A 16,814-nucleotide genomic window follows, 5' to 3' on the forward strand; every position below is an offset into this window, starting at 1 on the left:
AACCCCCCCCAATGACCACCCCCTCCCCAGTGCCTGGTTTCCCCCAGTCTTTTCCAGTCCTCAGCTCCACCCCAGCCCCAGTTCACCCCAGTTCCACCCAGGCCCCCCATTGCCCCAGGCCCCAGTTCTGGCCAGTCCCCCCAGTTGTTCCCAGTTCCTCAGCCCCCAGCTGATCTGAGTCCCTCCAGGTGCTGCACCCCCCCTAATCTCCAGTCCCCTCCAATTCCTGGTTGCCTCCAGTTCCCCCTATCCACCACATTCCCCAGTCCTCAGTGCCCCCTAAGCTCCCTGGTCCCCCTCATTTCCCTGGCTCCCCCAGTTCAGCCCCACTCCCCAGTTCCTCCCAGCTCCCCCTGGGCGCCACTCCCAGCCCTGTCCCCACTCCAGCTCCATTCCTTGGGGGGCTTTGGGGAGTCCCTGCAGCCCCTTACCAGTGGTGGCCTCAGTGGAGGTGTGGTCGGTCCTTTTCCCTCCTCTCAGCCCGTAGAGGTGGAAGCGGTACCGGTGGGACGGGGACAGCCCTGGCACTGTCACCGAGCGGGACCCGCCATCGATGGGCAGGGCCTGGGGCTGGCCCTGGGCATCCCGGTACTGCAGCGTGAAGGAGTCAAAGGAGCCCTCGGGGACAGTCCAGTGCAGCTGCACAGAGCTGGGGGTGACACTGGAGACTCTCAGCTCCCCCAGAACTGCCCGCACTGGGGGGGCTGCAGATGGGGTGGTCTCAGTTGGGGGGTCTTTTCCTTTGGGATCCTCAGGCTGGGGCTCCTCTGAGGGCAAGGGCAGCTCCTCTGTCTTGGCTGTGGCTGGAATGGAGACAGGATGATGATGATGCATGTGAGAATCCAGGTGTCTGTCCAAATATCCGTCCATCATCCATCCATCCATCCATCCATCCATCCATCCATCCATCCATCCATCCATCCATCCATCCATCCACCATCTGTCCGTCCGTCCATCCATCCATCCATCCATCCATCCATCCATCCATCCATCCATCCATCCATCCATCATCCTCCATCCGTCCATCCATCCATCCATCCATCCATCCATCCATCCATCCATCCATCCATCCATCCATCCATCCATCCATCCATCCATCCATCCATCCATCCATCCATCCATCCATCCATCCATCCATCCATCCATCCATCCATCCATCCACCATCATGTTCCATTCCATCACCATCCATCCAATCGTCTCTAACCTTCCACGGGATCATCCAATCCACCCATCTCACTCCATGCAACATCCAATGACCATACATTGCCTCCATCATCCATCATGCATCATCCATCTCATCCGTCCATCCATCCATCAGCAATCTAACATCCATCCATCATCCATCTTTATATCTTCATCCATAAATCCATCCATCCATCCATGCTTCCATCCATCCATCCATCCATCCATCCATCCATCCATCCATCCATCCCCATCCATCCATCCATCCATCCATCCATCCTCCATCCATCCATCCATCCATCCATCCATCCATCCGCATCCATCCATCCATCCATCCAATCCATATCCATGCTTCCATCATGCATCCATGCATCCATCCATCCATCCATCCATCCATCCATCCATCCATCCATCCATCCATCCATCCATTGATCCATCTTCCATGCCCTCACTCCTGTACCTCTCAATATCCTTCATTCACCATTACGTTCCTCCATCCCTTGCTCCGTCCATCTCTCATCCTTCACCCCTTCATTCGCCCACCCTCACCCCTTTGCCCTTCCCCCTCACCTGTGATGATGTCAGTAGAGGCACGGTCAGTCCTTTTCCCACCCCTCAGCCCGTAGAGGTGGAAGCGGTACCCGTGGGACGGGGACAGCCCTGGCACTGTCACCGAGCGGGACCCGCCATCGATGGGCAGGGCCTGGGCTGGCCCTGGCATCCCGTCGTAGTGGACTGCAAGGACGTGAAGGAGTCAAAGGAGCCCTCGGGGACAGTCCAGTGCAGCTGCACAGAGCTGGGGGTGACACTGGAGACTCTCAGCTCCCCCAGAACTGCCCGCGCTGGGGGGGCTGCAGATGGGGTGGTCTCAGTTGGGGGGTCTTTTCCTTTGGGGTCCTCAGGCTGGGGCTCCTCTGAGGGCAAGGGCAGCTCATCTGTCTTGGCTGTGGCTGGAATGGAGACAGGATGATGATGATGCATGTGAGAATCCATGTGTCTGTCCAAATATCCGTCCGTCCATCCATCATCCATCCATCCATCCATCCATCCATCCATCCATCCATCCATCCATCCATCCATCCATCCATCATCTATCCATCCATCCATCCATAATCCATGAATCCATCCAATCACCATCCATCCATCCATCATCCATCCATCCATCCATCCATCCATCCATCCATCCATCCATCCATCCATCCATCCATCCATCCATCCACTCCATCCATCCATCCATCCCATCCATCCATCCCTCCATCCATCCATCCATCCATCCATCCCTCCATCCATCCATCCATCCATCCATCCATCCATCATCCATCATCCATCCATCCCACCATCCATCCATCCATCCATCCATCCATCCATCCTACCATCCATCCATCCATCCATCCATCCTTCCATCCATCCGTCATCCATCCGCATCCATCCATCCATCCATCCATCCATCCATCCGTCCGTCTGTCAGTCCATCCATCCATCCATCCATCCATCCATCCATCCATCCATCCATCCATCCATCCATCCATCCATCCATCCATCCATCCACTCATCCATTTCTGTCTCCATCCATCTCACCAACATCCAATCCAATGCCATAACCAATTCTGCAAACATCTCTCCAACTCTTTCTCTCTCCATCCACCCAAGCTTTCACCTCTTCCATCATCCATTTCCCATGGACAATCTTCCAACCTTCAGGACATCCAACCACCCACCAGCAACGCACCATCCATCCTTACTTCCCAATTCCATCCAACCACTCATCCATCTCTTGACCTTCTTCCATCAGCCTGGGAAGAAATCCACTCACAATCCAGTCCAGAATCCATTCAGCCATTCATTTCTTCAACCACCATGGGTGGATCATGATCATGATGGAAGATGATAATAATGATGGTGATGATGATGGATGAGAGATAAAGAGGATGATGACAAGGATGGTGGATGATGGCAGGTGCTGCTCAATAGCTTGGTAGAAGGGTTGATGGATTGATTGGCTTTTGCTGGGGTCTGTGGGTAAGAGATGGCAGGTAGAGATGAGATGGCCGTGATCCCTCAATCCACTCATACTGTGATCCATCTGGTCCTCTGACCTTCCCCCTCACCTGTAACAGCTTCAGTGGAGGTGTGGTAGACCCTCTTCCCACCCCTCAGCCCGTAGAGGTGGAAGCGGTACCGGTGGGACGGGGACAGCCCTGGCACTGTCACCGAGCGGGACCCGCCGTCGATGGGCAGGGCCCGGGGCTGGCCCTGGGCATCCCGGTACTGCAGCGTGAAGGAGTCAAAGGAGCCCTCGGGGACAGTCCAGTGCAGCTGCACAGAGCTGGGGGTGACACGGGAGACTCTCAGCTCTCCCAACACTGCCCGCACTGGGGTGGCTGCAGATGGAGCCTGAGTTTGGTGTTGCTCATCCTGGGGCTCCTCTGAGGGCAGGGGCAGCTCCTCTGGCACAGCTGCAGATGCAATGGAGAGGGGAGAATGATGGTCATGGGCATCCAAAGATCCATCCATCCATCCATCCATCCATCCATCCATCCATCCATCCATCCATCCATCCATCCATCCATCCATCCATCCATCCATCCATCCACCCACCCACCTTCAATCCTCTGACCTTCCCCATCAGCTGTGATGACATCAGTGGACACATGGTCGGTCTTCTTCCTGCCCCTCAGCCCGTAGAGGTGGAAGCGGTACCGGTGGGACGGGGACAGCCCAGGCACTGTCACCAAGCGGGACCCGCCATCAATGGGCAGGGCCTGGGGCTGGCCCTGGGCATCCCGGTACTGCAGCGTGAAGGAGTCAAAGGAGCCCTCGGGGACAGTCCAGTGCAGCTGCACTGAGCTGGGGGTGACGCTGGTGACCCTCAGCTCTCCCAACACTGCCCGTGATGAGGGTGCCGCAGATGTGGTGGCCTCGGGATGTGCAATTTCATGATCCTCATCTGGGGGGCTCCCAGTTGGGGTGTCCATCGAGGGTAGGGACAGATCCTCTGGGTCAGCTACAGCAGCAACAGAAAGGGACAATGATGGGTGTAGGCATCGGTGTCTCCATCCATATGTCCATCCATCATGCCCCATTTCCTCCCAGTCTCACCATTCCCTCCTCACCCATCACTGAGCACCCGTTTACCTCAGCTCCATTCAGTCAGTCACTGACTCTTCCATGGACTTACTGACTAGCATCTGCCATCATCCACCATCTTCATCATTGTCATAATCAACGTCATCCATCATCTTGATTCATACAATATCCACCGTTATCTGTCCGTCCGTCCATCCATCCATCCATCCATCCATCCATCCATCCATCCATCCATCCATCCATCCATCCATCCATCCATCCATCCATCCATCCAAACTTCAGTCCCTCCATGACACCGCCCTCCCGTGGTTCCAGCCATCTCTCCATCTCCAAGCTGTCTTTAGTTTTCCTGCCTAATTCCACCCATTGCTCCTTGCCCTCCACATCACCGTCCACCATCAAGCAGTAGAAAACATCCGCTTAATGATTGACACTAAATCCTGCCAGCCTACAGAAAACAACCCCCGTCACCCATCACCCATGTACCCAGCCCTCCATCCACCCTTTCACTCTCCATTTCTGCAGGCATCCAACGATGTTCATGTCCATCCTTCTAGTCATGAGTCCACCCAACCCTCCAGGCATCCATCCATAATCCACCTTTTCTCCATCTTTCCATTAATCTCTCCATCCCTACTTCCATCTCCCCAGTCCTTTCACCCTCTGACCTGTGACAACATCGGTGGAGACACGGTCAATCCTCCTCCTGTCCCTCAGCCCGTAGAGGTGGAAGCGGTACCGGTGGGACGGGGACAGCCCTGGCACTGTCACCGAGCGGGACCCGCCATCAACAGCCAGGGCCTGGGGCTGGCCCTGGGCATCCCGGTACTGCAGCGTGAAGGAGTCAAAGGAGCCCTCGGGGACAGTCCAGTGCAGCTGCACAGAGCTGGGGGTGACACTGGAGACCCTCAGCTTCCCCAGCACCACCTGTCCCTGGCTGGCCTCAGTTTGGGGCTGCTCAGTTTGGGACTGCTCAGGTTGGGGCTCCTCTGAGGGTAGGGGCAGCTCCTCTGGCACTGCTGCATCTGTGATGGAGAAGGAATGATGATAGGCATAAGAATTGACGTGTTCATTGAACTCCATCCATCCATCCATCCATCCATCCATCCATCCATGCATCCATCCATCCCTCCGTCCATCCATCCATCCATCCATCCATCCATCCATACATCCATACATCCATAAATCCATCCATAAATCCATCTATAAATCCATCCATCCATCCATCCATCCATCCATCCATCCATCCATCCATCCATCCATCCATCCATCCATCCATCCATCCATCCATCCATCCATAAATCCATCCACACTTTCATGTCCTGGACCATTCATTCCAGTATCCATCATCCACCATCCCTAAATCCAACCACGTGGCTTTCAATGTGCCTTTTCCTACAACTGATTCTTTAGCTTCTTCCTCCATTGAATCATTCAATAACCAAACTGTTGATTGGATCTGTGAAACCACCTGCCCCCACACCCATCATCATCATCCAATATTCTTCCATCCTTTACCCATCCTTTTTTCTCCAGTCAGTCCTAAAGCCCATCCCTGCATCCCCCTAAAGTGCTCTCACCTCCCAACCCCCACCCCAACCCCCTGCCCTTACCCCGGGCACAAAACAGCCACGGCCTCCACCACTTGTGCTCCCATCTGGCACCTGTGCATCCTGCATTGATCCAGCCAGGAATCCCAACCACTGCCCCATCACCCCTCCATCCTCATCCTCTCCCAGTGTGCCCTCACTCCAACCCTGAGGTGTTTCTGGTTCCCCAGTGGAGCATGGGGGGAGTTTGGGGGGAGGAAAGATGCATGATGGATGTTGGACAGAGGATGGACGGGTGATGGATGGTGATGACGGAGGATGACAGAGTCAGTGCCATGAGAAGGGACAGTGGTTGATTTGAGGGTGCCAGCGTCGGTGTTTACTCAATGGCAGGTGGGAATGGGATGGTGGAAAGGTGCAATTGGTGCAACCGTGCAGGGAAATGCAGGGAAGTATGGATGGAGCGGGAATGGATGGAGGATCGAAGTGGGATGGAGACAGGGTGTGTGGATGGATGGATGGATGGATGGATGGATGGATGGATGGATGGATGGATGGATGAGGATGGATGGATGGAAGGATGGATGGATGGATGGATGGATGGATGGATGGATGGATGGATGGATGGATGGATGGAGGAGGATGGATGGATGGATGGATGGCTGGATGGATGGATGGATGGATGTGATGGGATGGATGGATGGATGGATGGCTGGATGGATGGATGGATTTCGGAAGGCTGATGGATGGATGGCTGGCTGGCTGGTGGATGGATGGCTGGATGGATGGATGGCTGGCTGGATGGATGGATGGATGGATGGATGGATGGCTGATGGATGGATGTTGAGGATGGATGGCTCGGCTGGCTGGATGGTATGGCTGCATGGATGGATGGATGCTGGATGGATGGATGGATGGACTGGCTGGCTGGGATGGACTGGATGGATGGATGGATGGATGGATGGATGGATGGATGGATGGATGAGGATGGATGGATGGATGGATGGATGGATGGATGGATGGATGGATGGATGGATGGATCCCAGTGGTCCCAGAAGCGTATGTTCAGTAATTGATCCTTCCACCTACCTACTGACAAATAACCCACCCTCATCTATAACCCATCATCCATCACCATCATCAACCATCATCCCTCAACCATCCATGGGTCCACACATCCCTCTACACTCCATCCCTCTGGCCTCCACATTCCCATCCCCATCTCAAACCCCAGCAGCTCTTCCCAGCCTCCCCTACCCTGAAGGACCATGTGAGAGCTTGGATGCACCACAGGTGCAGATGGGGCTTGAACCCCCCTCACCTGTCACGACGTCGGTGGACATGTGGTCAATCCTTTTTCCACCTTGCAACCCGTAGAGGTGGAAGCGGTACCGGTGGGACGGGGACAGCCCTGGCACTGTCACCGAGCGGGACCCGCCATCGATGGGCAGGGCCTGGGGCTGGCCCTGGGCATCCCGGTACTGCAGCGTGAAGGAGTCAAAGGAGCCCTCGGGGACAGTCCAGTGCAGCTGCACAGAGCTGGGGGTGACACGGGAGCTCTCAGCTCCCCCAGTTCTGCTCGTGCTGGGAGTGCCTCAGATGTGGGGGGCTCAGTTTTGGGCGCCTCCTGTTGGGGCTCCTCTGAGGGCAAGGGTTCTTCAGTGGCTGCATTGGAGAGAAGATGGTAAAGGGCAAGGGCATCTGTATGTCCCACCTAATGTCCACCCCACCACCAACCAAAAAAATCCTTTCATTCATCCATCCATCCATCCATCCATCCATCTATCCATCCATCCATCCATCCATCCATCCTCATCCATCCATCCATCCATCCTTCCTAAATCCATCCATCCATCCATCCATCCATCCATCCTCATCCATCCGTCCATCCATCCATCCATCCATCCATCCATCCATCCATCCATCCATCCATCCATCCTTCATCCATCCATCCATCCATCCATCCATCCATCCATCCATCCATCCATCCATCCATCCATCCATCCATCCATCCATCCCTCCATCCATCCATCCACTGTCCATCCATTGTCATTCCATTGTCCATGCACCATCCATTGTTCAACCATCTTCCATCACCCACAATCATCATCCATTCATCCTCACAATCATCACCATCAACATAATGATTTGTCCGTCCATCAATCCCTCCAACTTGCTAACACTCCCACACATCCTCCACTACCAAGCTGGGAAACTGGGGAGAAGTGGAACCACCTAGGAATGGAGGGATCGGTGATTGGTGGTGGACAGATAATGGATCTATCCAATTAAATCGTGATGATGACGATGGATATGCTGAGTTTTGGCTGATAGGCCAGTGGAAGGGTAAATGGTTGATTGGATGAGGCTGGTACCAGTGGGCACCTAATGGCAGGTAGGGATAGGATTGGCATGGGATTCTTTGATCTCTCCATCTCTCCGTCCTTACAACCACCTCTCCAACCCTTTCACGTTCTGACCTTCCCCCTCACCTGTCACAATGTCAGTGGAGACACGGTTGGTCCTCTTCCTGTCCCTAAGCCCATAGAGGTGGAAGCGGTACCGGTGGGACGGGGACAGCCCTGGCACTGTCACCGAGCGGGACCCGCCATCGATAGGCAGGGCCTGGGGCTGGCCCTGGGCATCCCGGTACTGCAGCGTGAAGGAGTCAAAGGAGCCCTTGGGGACAGTCCAGTGCAGCTGCACAGAGCTGGGGGTGACACTGGAGACCCTCAGCTCCCCCAGTTCTGCTCGTGCTGGGAGTGCCTCAGATGTGGGGACCTCAGTTTTGGGCCCCTTCTGTCGAGGCTCCTCTGAGGGCAGGGATTCTTCAGTGGCTGCATTGGAAAGAAAATCGTAATGGGTAGGGGCATCCATGTGTCCCTCCAAATGTGCACGCTACCACCCACCAACCAATCCATCTATTCATCCATGTGTCCATCTACTGGATCATCCATCCATCCATCCATCCATCCATCCATCCATCCATCCATCCATCCATCCATCCATCCATCCATCCATCCATCCATCCATCCATCCATCCATCCAGCCATCCATCCATTACCCAAACACTCCATCCCTTCCACCAAACACCCATCCCTCCAGCCCTTCATCCCTCCATCTCTTCATATCTCTATTGTTCTTCATCCATACATCCAACCACCATTCCTCCTCCTGATCTTCTCCTGTACCTGTCACAGCCTCAGTGGACACATGGTCAATTTTCTTCCTGCCCCTCAGCCCGTAGAGGTGGAAGCGGTACCGGTGGGACGGGGACAGCCCTGGCACTGTCACTGAGCGGGACCCGCCATCGATGGGCAGGGCCTGGGGCTGGCCCTGGGCATCCCGGTACTGCAGCGTGAAGGAGTCAAAGGAGCCCTCGGGGACAGTCCAGTGCAGCTGCACAGAGCTGGGGGTGACACTGGAGACTCTCAGCTCTCCCAGCACTGCCCGCGCTGGGGGGGCTTTGGCTTGGTGCTGCTCAGGCTGGTTGTCCTCAGTTGGCAGGGCTTCAGTTTGGGGCTCCTCTGAGAGGGAGGGTGGCTCCTCCGGCTCGTCTGTGGCTGCTATGCGGAGGGGACAGTGGTGGGTGGGGATGTCCATGTGTTCATTCATATGTCCATCCATCATCTACCCAACCATCACCCCCACCCAATGTCCATCACTGCCATCCTTCCATCATCCATCCATCCCATCACCCACCCAACAGCTAACCCAAACCCCCACCCAATACTTTCTTCATCTCTCTTTCTTTTCCTCCACATTCCTCCATTGCCTCCACCCCTCCCAGGCCCTCCCAGGCCCACTTCCCATGGATAATCTTCTGTCCATCAAGACATGTATCTGGACAGCAGGAACCCTCCATCCATCCATCCATCCATCCATCCATCCATCCATCCATCCATCCATCCATCCATCCATCCATCCATCCATCCATCCATCCATCCATCCATCCATCCATCCATCCATCCATCCATCCATCCATCCATCTCACCTTCCCAACCACTCATTAACCCATCCACCTTCTTCCTTCAATTTGGACAGGAACCCACCCAACATCCAGACCAGATTCTGTAAAGCCATTCAGTTGTTCATCCTTCGTGGATAGAAAACCATGATGATGATGATGATGGATGGTGATAATGGATATTACTGATGGCCATGCATAGTTGACAGTTGATGATGATGAATCATGATGATGGATGATGATGACAATGATGGATGATGGAGGGTGTTGTTCAATAGGTCAGTGGAAGGGTTGGGTTGATGGTTGATGATGCCAGAGTAGAAATGTCCTTGATGTGGGATGGGCATGGGATGGGAATGGAAACCCTTGATTCATCCATCCCTTGATGTCTCTACCTCTCGATCCCTCCATCTATCTCTCATCCCATCTTTCCTCTGACTCCCTCTCACCTGTGCTGACGTTGATGGAAACGTGGTCAATCCTTTTCCCTCTGTGCATCCCATAGAGGTGGAAGCGGTACCGGTGGGACGGGGACAGCCCTGGCACTGTCACCGAGCGGGACCCGCCATCGATGGGCAGGGCCTGGGGCTGGCCCTGGGCATCCCGGTACTGCAGCGTGAAGGAGTCAAAGGAGCCCTCGGGGACAGTCCAGTGCAGCTGCACAGAGCTGGGGGTGACACTGGAGACTCTCAGCTCCCCCAGTTCTGCTCGTGCTGGGAGTGCCTCAGATGTGGGGGCCTCAGTTTTTGGCACCTCCTGTTGGGGCTCCTCTGAGGGCAGGGATTCTTCAGTGGCTGCATTGGAGAGGAGATGGTAAAGGGCAAGGGAATCCATATGTCCCTCCTAATGTCCACTGCACCACCAACTAAAAAATTCATCTGTCCACCCATGTGTACATCCATCCATCCATCCATCCATCCATCCATCCATCCATCCATCCATCCATCCATCCATCCATCCATCCATCCATCCATCCATCCATCCATCCATCCATCCATCCATCCATCCATCCATCCATCCATCCATCCATCCATCCATCCATCCATCCATCCATCCATCCCTCCCTCCATCCATCCATCCATCCATCCATCCATCCATCCATCCATCCATCCATCCATCCATCCATCCATCCATCCATCCATCCATCCATCCATCCATCCATCCATCCATTACTCCACCACTCTATCCCTTCCTCCAATCACCCATTCCTCCCTGCCTTCACACCTCCATCTCTCCATATTTCCAATATTCTTCATCCATACATCCACCCACCTTTCCTCCACCTGATCTAACCCCATACCTGTCATGACCTCGGTGGACACATGGTGGATCTTCTTCCTGCCCCTCAGCCCATAGAGGTGGAAGCGGTATTGGTGGGATGGGGACAGCCCTGGCACTGTCACCGAGCAGGACCCACCATCGATGGGCAGGGCCTGGGGCTGGCCCTGGGCATCCCGGTACTGCAGCGTGAAAGAGTCAAAGGAGCCCTCGGGGACAGTCCAGTGCAGCTGCACGGAGCTGGGGGTGACACTGGACACTTTCAGCTCTCCCAACTCTGCCTGTGCCGAGGGGAACTCAGTTTGGGAGTGCTCAGGTTTGTGGTGCTGAGCTGTGGGGGCTTCAGTTCTGGAGCCCTCATTTGTGGGGTCCATTGAGGGTGGGGACAGATCCTTGGGGTCTTCTGCAGAAACAACAGAGAGTGGACAATGATGGGTGTAGGCATTGGTGTGTCCATCCGTATGTCCATCCATCATCCACCCAACTACCATTATCCATCATGCACCATTTCCTCCCACTCCCTTCTCACCATTTCCTCCTCACCCATCAGTGAGCACCCACTGACTCCAGGCCCATTTCATCAATCACTGACTCCTCCACGGACTTACTGATTTGCATCTGCCATCTTCCACCATCTTCATCATTGTCATAATCAAAATCATCCATCATCTTGATTCATCCAATACCCACCGTTATCCATCCATCCATCCATCCATCCATCCATCCATCCATCCATCCATCCATCCATCCATCATCCATCCATCCATCCATCCATCCTTCCTAAATCCATCCATCCATCCACCCATCCATCCATCCATCCATCCATCCATCCATCCATCCATCCATCAGTCCCTCCATCACACCATTCTCCCATGGTTCCAGTCATCTCTCCATCTCCAAGCTTTCTCTAGATTCCCTGCCCAATTCCACCCATTCCTCCTTCCCCTCCACATCACCAACTGTAGCAGTGTGATGTCATAGTTTGTCTCAGGTACCTTGTCCTTTCCCAGGTGTCAGTCACTTCCCCCTTTCCCTGCCCTGACCCCTGCTGGGTGCTGTCTGTCAATCCTGGCATTCCAGTGGGGCATCGAGTGATTGGCAGAGTTCAAAAGATGCCCTGCAACCCCGTGGGTCCATTGGCCCACCCAGGTGTCCCTTGCACCTGAGACCTGCCCACCCTGTACCTGGTGGGTGGGTTCCTTACCCCTCCCATCCCTCTCTCCCAGGGCTTAAAAGAACCAGCGACCACGTGGTTCAGGACTCTGTTAGTAGTTGTTATGGGATTCAGAAGCCTGCCATCCGAATAAACTCTGGATCAAAACTCTGGCAGAATCCACTCCTTCCTTCACCTCGCCTTAAAGCACCTGCACAGAGGGAAACCGGGGCTTGTGCGTGTCTGAACTTGTCTCCAGTGCCAGCTGCAGCATCCAGCTTAGCCAGAGGTGTCTCTGAGGTGAAACCACCCCAGAGCCGCCTTTCGGTCAAGCAGCGAAGGCTAGACAAGCCCGGGCAAGCCCCATCCGGACATAATTGGAATTTATTTCAATAACCATCCACCACAAAGAGTCACAAGTCCCACAGAACATCCCCTTAATGACTAATGCTTCCTGCCTGCCTGTTGACGAAGAACCCCCATCATCCATTTATCCATCCAGCCATCCCTGCACCAATCCCTCTAAAACGCAGTGTTCATGGAGGAATCTCACAGTCCATCCATGCAGACTTCCTCAACTTCCCACCTATTCGTCGGTGTGTTTCTTCAGTAACCATTCATCCATCCACCCAGCCTTCCGTTCATCCCATCACCATCCAGTTCCTCAGACATCCAATAATCCTCGTGTTCATTGGTCCATCCGTCTCCTCATGATGCCACCCAACACGGCACAAATGCATCCATTATCAATCTCTCCATCCATCTCCATGTCAATCTCTCCAGCTTTACAAACATCTCTCAAAATCTTCCCTCTTGATGTCTCCATTTTTAAACCTCCCATCCCTTTGACCTTTGGACTCACCTGTGACAGTGTCGATGGAGACACGGTCAATCCTTTTCCCTCCTCTCAGCCCGTAGAGGTGGAAGCGGTACCGGTGGGACGGGGACAACCCTGGCACCGTCACCGAGCGGGACCCGCCATCAATGGGTAGGGCCTGGGGCTGGCCCTGGGCATCCCGGTACTGCAGCGTGAAGGAGTCAAAGGAGCCCTTGGGGACAGTCCAGTGCAGCTGCACAGAGCTCGGGGTGACGCTCAACACCCTCAGGTCTTCCAGCACTGCCTGTGTTGGAGTGGCCTCAGATGTGGGGGCCTCAGTCTGGGGTTTCTCATGTTGAGGTTCCTCTGTGGGCAGTGGCTGTTCCTCTGGCTCTTCTGCAGCTTCTATAGAGAGGGGATGGTAGTGGTTGCTTATATCCAAACATCCACCCACCACCTACCAACCCACTCATTCATCTACATTTCCATATTCAGGACCATCCGTCGGTCCATCCATCCATCCATCCATCCATCCATCCATCCATCCATCCATCCATCCATCCATCCATCCATCCATCCATCCATCCATCCATCCAGCCATCCACCCATCCACCCATCCATCCATCCATTACCCAAACACTCCATCCCTTCCACCAATCACCCATCCCTCCATCCCTTCATCCCTCCATCTCTTCATATCTCTATTGTTCTTCATCCATACATTCAACGACCCTTCCTCCTCCTGATCTTCTCCTGTACCTGTCATGAACTCGGTGGACACATGGTCAATTTTCTTCCTGCCCCTCAGCCCATAGAGGTGGAAGCGGTACCGGTGGGACGGGGACAGCCCTGGCACTGTCACCGAACGGGACCCGCCATCGATGGGCAGGGCCTGGGGCTGGCCCTGGGCATCCCGGTACTGCAGCGTGAAGGAGTCAAAGGAGCCCTTGGGGACAGTCCAGTGCAGCTGCACAGAGTCGGGTGTGATGCTTGAGACCTTCAGCTCTTCCAGCACTGCCGGTGCTGGAGGGGCCTCAGTCTGGGGTTTCTCATGTTGAGGTTCCTCTGTGGGCAGTGGCTGTCCCTCTGGCTCTTCTGCAGCTTCTATAAAGAGGGGATGGTGATGGTTGCTTACATCCAAACATCCATCCACCACCTACCATATCACTCATTCATCTACACCACCATGTTCTGAACTATCCATCCATCCATCCATCCATCCATCCATCCATCCATCCATCCATCCATCCATCCATCCATCCATCCATCCAGTCATATTTTTTTTCAAACACTCTTTCCTTCAACTTCTTCTTTAATTTCAACCTCCATTTGATCATCCAACCACCAAGCCACCAATCTGATCTGCTCTGTCAAGCAACCATATATCTCCCCTTATAAACATCATGCATCATCTGTCTTTAGTCAGTCCTTGAATTCAGTTCAGAATCCACATTCACATTGCCATGCAGCTTACAAACCCAGGACACAAAGCAGCCACTGGCTACTTTGTGTCCTGGGTTTGATAAGTGACTTATGATAAGTCATAAATCCACTGTCCGTCCATCCATCCATCCATCCATCCATCCATCCATCCATCCATCCATCCATCCATCCATCCATCCATCCATCCATCCATTATTCCACCACTCCACTCCTTTCTTCAATCACCCATTCCTCCATGCCTTCATCCCTCCATCTCTCCATTTATCCATGATTATTCATCCATACATCCACCCATCCTTCCTCCTCTTGCCCTCCTCCCTCACCTGTCACGGCCTCGGTGGACACACGGTCAATTTTCTTCCTGCCCCTCAGCCCGTAGAGGTGGAAGCGGTACCGGTGGGACGGGGACAGCCCTGGCACTGTCACCGAGCGGGACCCGCCATCGATGGGCAGGGCCTGGGGCTGGCCCTGGGCATCCCGGTACTGCAGCGTGAAGGAGTCAAAGGAGCCCTTGGGGACAGTCCAGTGCAGCTGCACAGAGCTGGGGGTGATGCTTGAGACCCTCAGGTCTTCCAGCACCGCCTGTGCTGGAGTGGCCTCTGATATGGGGCCCTCAGTTTGGGGTTTCTCATGCTGCGGTTCCTCTGTGGGCAAGGACAGTCCTTCTGGCTCTTCTGCAGCTCCTTTGGAGAGGAGATTATGACGGCTTTTTCCACCCAAACACCCATCCATCACCTACCAACCCACTCATTAATCTACCCTACCATATTTTTGACGATCCATCCAACCACCCATCCATCCATCCATCCATCCATCCACCCATCCATTCATCCATCCATCCATCCATCCATCCATCCATCCATCCATCCATCCATCCATCCATCCATCCATCCATCCATCCATCCATCCATCCATCCATCCATCCATCCATCCATCCATCCATCCATCCATCCATCCATCCATCCATCTATGCATCCATCCATCCATCCATCCCTCCATCCATCCATCCATCCATCCATCCATCCATCCATCCATCCATCCATCCATCCATCCATCCATCCATCCATCCATCCATCCATCCATCCATCCATCCATCCATCCATCCATCCATCCATCCATCCATTCATTCCTGTATTCCTCCATGCCTCCACCATTCCATACCTTCCTCCATTCACCCATTTCTCCATCCCATCATCCCTCCATCTCTCGATTTATCCATTATTATTCATCCATAAATCCACCCATCCTTCCTTCTCTTCCCCTCCTCCCTTACCTGTCATGGCCTCGGTGGACACATGGTCAATTTTCTTCCTGCCCCTCAGCCCGTAGAGGTGGAAGCGGTACCGGTGGGACGGGGACAACCCTGGCACTGTCACCGAGCGGGACCCCCCATTGATGGGTAGGGCCTGGGGCTGGCCCTGGGCATCCCGGTACTGCAGCGTGAAGGAGTCAAAGGAGCCCTCGGGGACAGTCCAGTGCAGCTGCACAGAGCTGGGGGTGACACTGGAGACTCTCAGCTCCCCCAACACTGCCCGCACTGGGGTGGCCTCATATGTGGGGGCCTCAGTTTGGGGTTTCTCATGTTGAGGTTCCTCTGTGGGCAGTGGCTGTTCCTCTGCCTCTTCTGCAGCTTCTATAGAGAGGGGATGGTGATGGTTGCTTAATCCAAACATCCATCCACCACCTACCAACCCACTCATTCATCCACAATTCCATATAATGGACAATTCATTCGGTCAACCATCCATCCATCCATCCATCCATCCATCCATCCATCCATCCATCCATCCATCCATCCATCCATTACTCCACCACTCCATCCCTTCCTTCAATCAGTCATCCCTTCATCCCTCCATATTTCCATATATCCATTATTTTGCATCCATACATCCAACCACCATTCCTCCTCCTGATCTTCTCCTGTACCTGTCACAGCCTCAGTGGACACATGGTCAATTTTCTTCCTGCCCCTCAGCCCGTAGAGGTGGAAGCGGTACCGATGAGACGGGGACAGCCCTGGCACTGTCACCGAGCGGGACCCGCCATCGATGGGCAGGGCCTGGGGCTGGCCCTGGGCATCCCGGTACTGCAGCGTGAAGGAGTCAAAGGAGCCCTTGGGGACAGTCCAGTGCAGCTGCACAGAGCTGGGGGTGACACGGGAGACTCTCAGCTCCTCCAGCTCTGCTCTTGCTAGGAGTGCCTCAGATGCCGGGGACTCAGTTTTGGGCTTCTCCTGGGGCTCCTCTGAGGGCAAGGGTTCTTCAGCGGCTGCATTGAAGAGAAGATGGTAAAGGGCAAGGGCATCCATGTTTCCCACCTAATGTCCACCCACCACC

General features: G+C 54.4%; 1 protein-coding gene across 1 annotated transcript in view; it reads right to left on the reverse strand.

The window, feature by feature from the left end:
- Positions 1-279: 279 nt before the first annotated feature.
- LOC103825041 (tenascin-X-like) overlaps positions 280-16,814 on the reverse strand; it is a 20,664-nt gene continuing 4,129 nt past the window's right edge. The window contains 17 exon segments of the mRNA XM_050984258.1: positions 280-803; positions 1,754-1,919; positions 1,922-2,034; positions 3,280-3,639; positions 3,786-4,187; positions 4,939-5,295; positions 7,142-7,391; positions 7,394-7,485; positions 8,301-8,586; positions 8,974-9,290; positions 10,237-10,581; positions 11,088-11,468; positions 13,081-13,440; positions 13,795-14,139; positions 14,802-15,161; positions 15,752-16,111; positions 16,405-16,795. Of these exon segments, the coding sequence (XP_050840215.1) occupies positions 280-803; positions 1,754-1,919; positions 1,922-2,034; positions 3,280-3,639; positions 3,786-4,187; positions 4,939-5,295; positions 7,142-7,391; positions 7,394-7,485; positions 8,301-8,586; positions 8,974-9,290; positions 10,237-10,581; positions 11,088-11,468; positions 13,081-13,440; positions 13,795-14,139; positions 14,802-15,161; positions 15,752-16,111; positions 16,405-16,795 (5,409 nt within the window).

Source organism: Serinus canaria, chromosome 25 (genome assembly GCF_022539315.1).
Source record: "Serinus canaria isolate serCan28SL12 chromosome 25, serCan2020, whole genome shotgun sequence".
In the NCBI taxonomy this organism is placed as follows: domain Eukaryota; kingdom Metazoa; phylum Chordata; class Aves; order Passeriformes; family Fringillidae; genus Serinus; species Serinus canaria.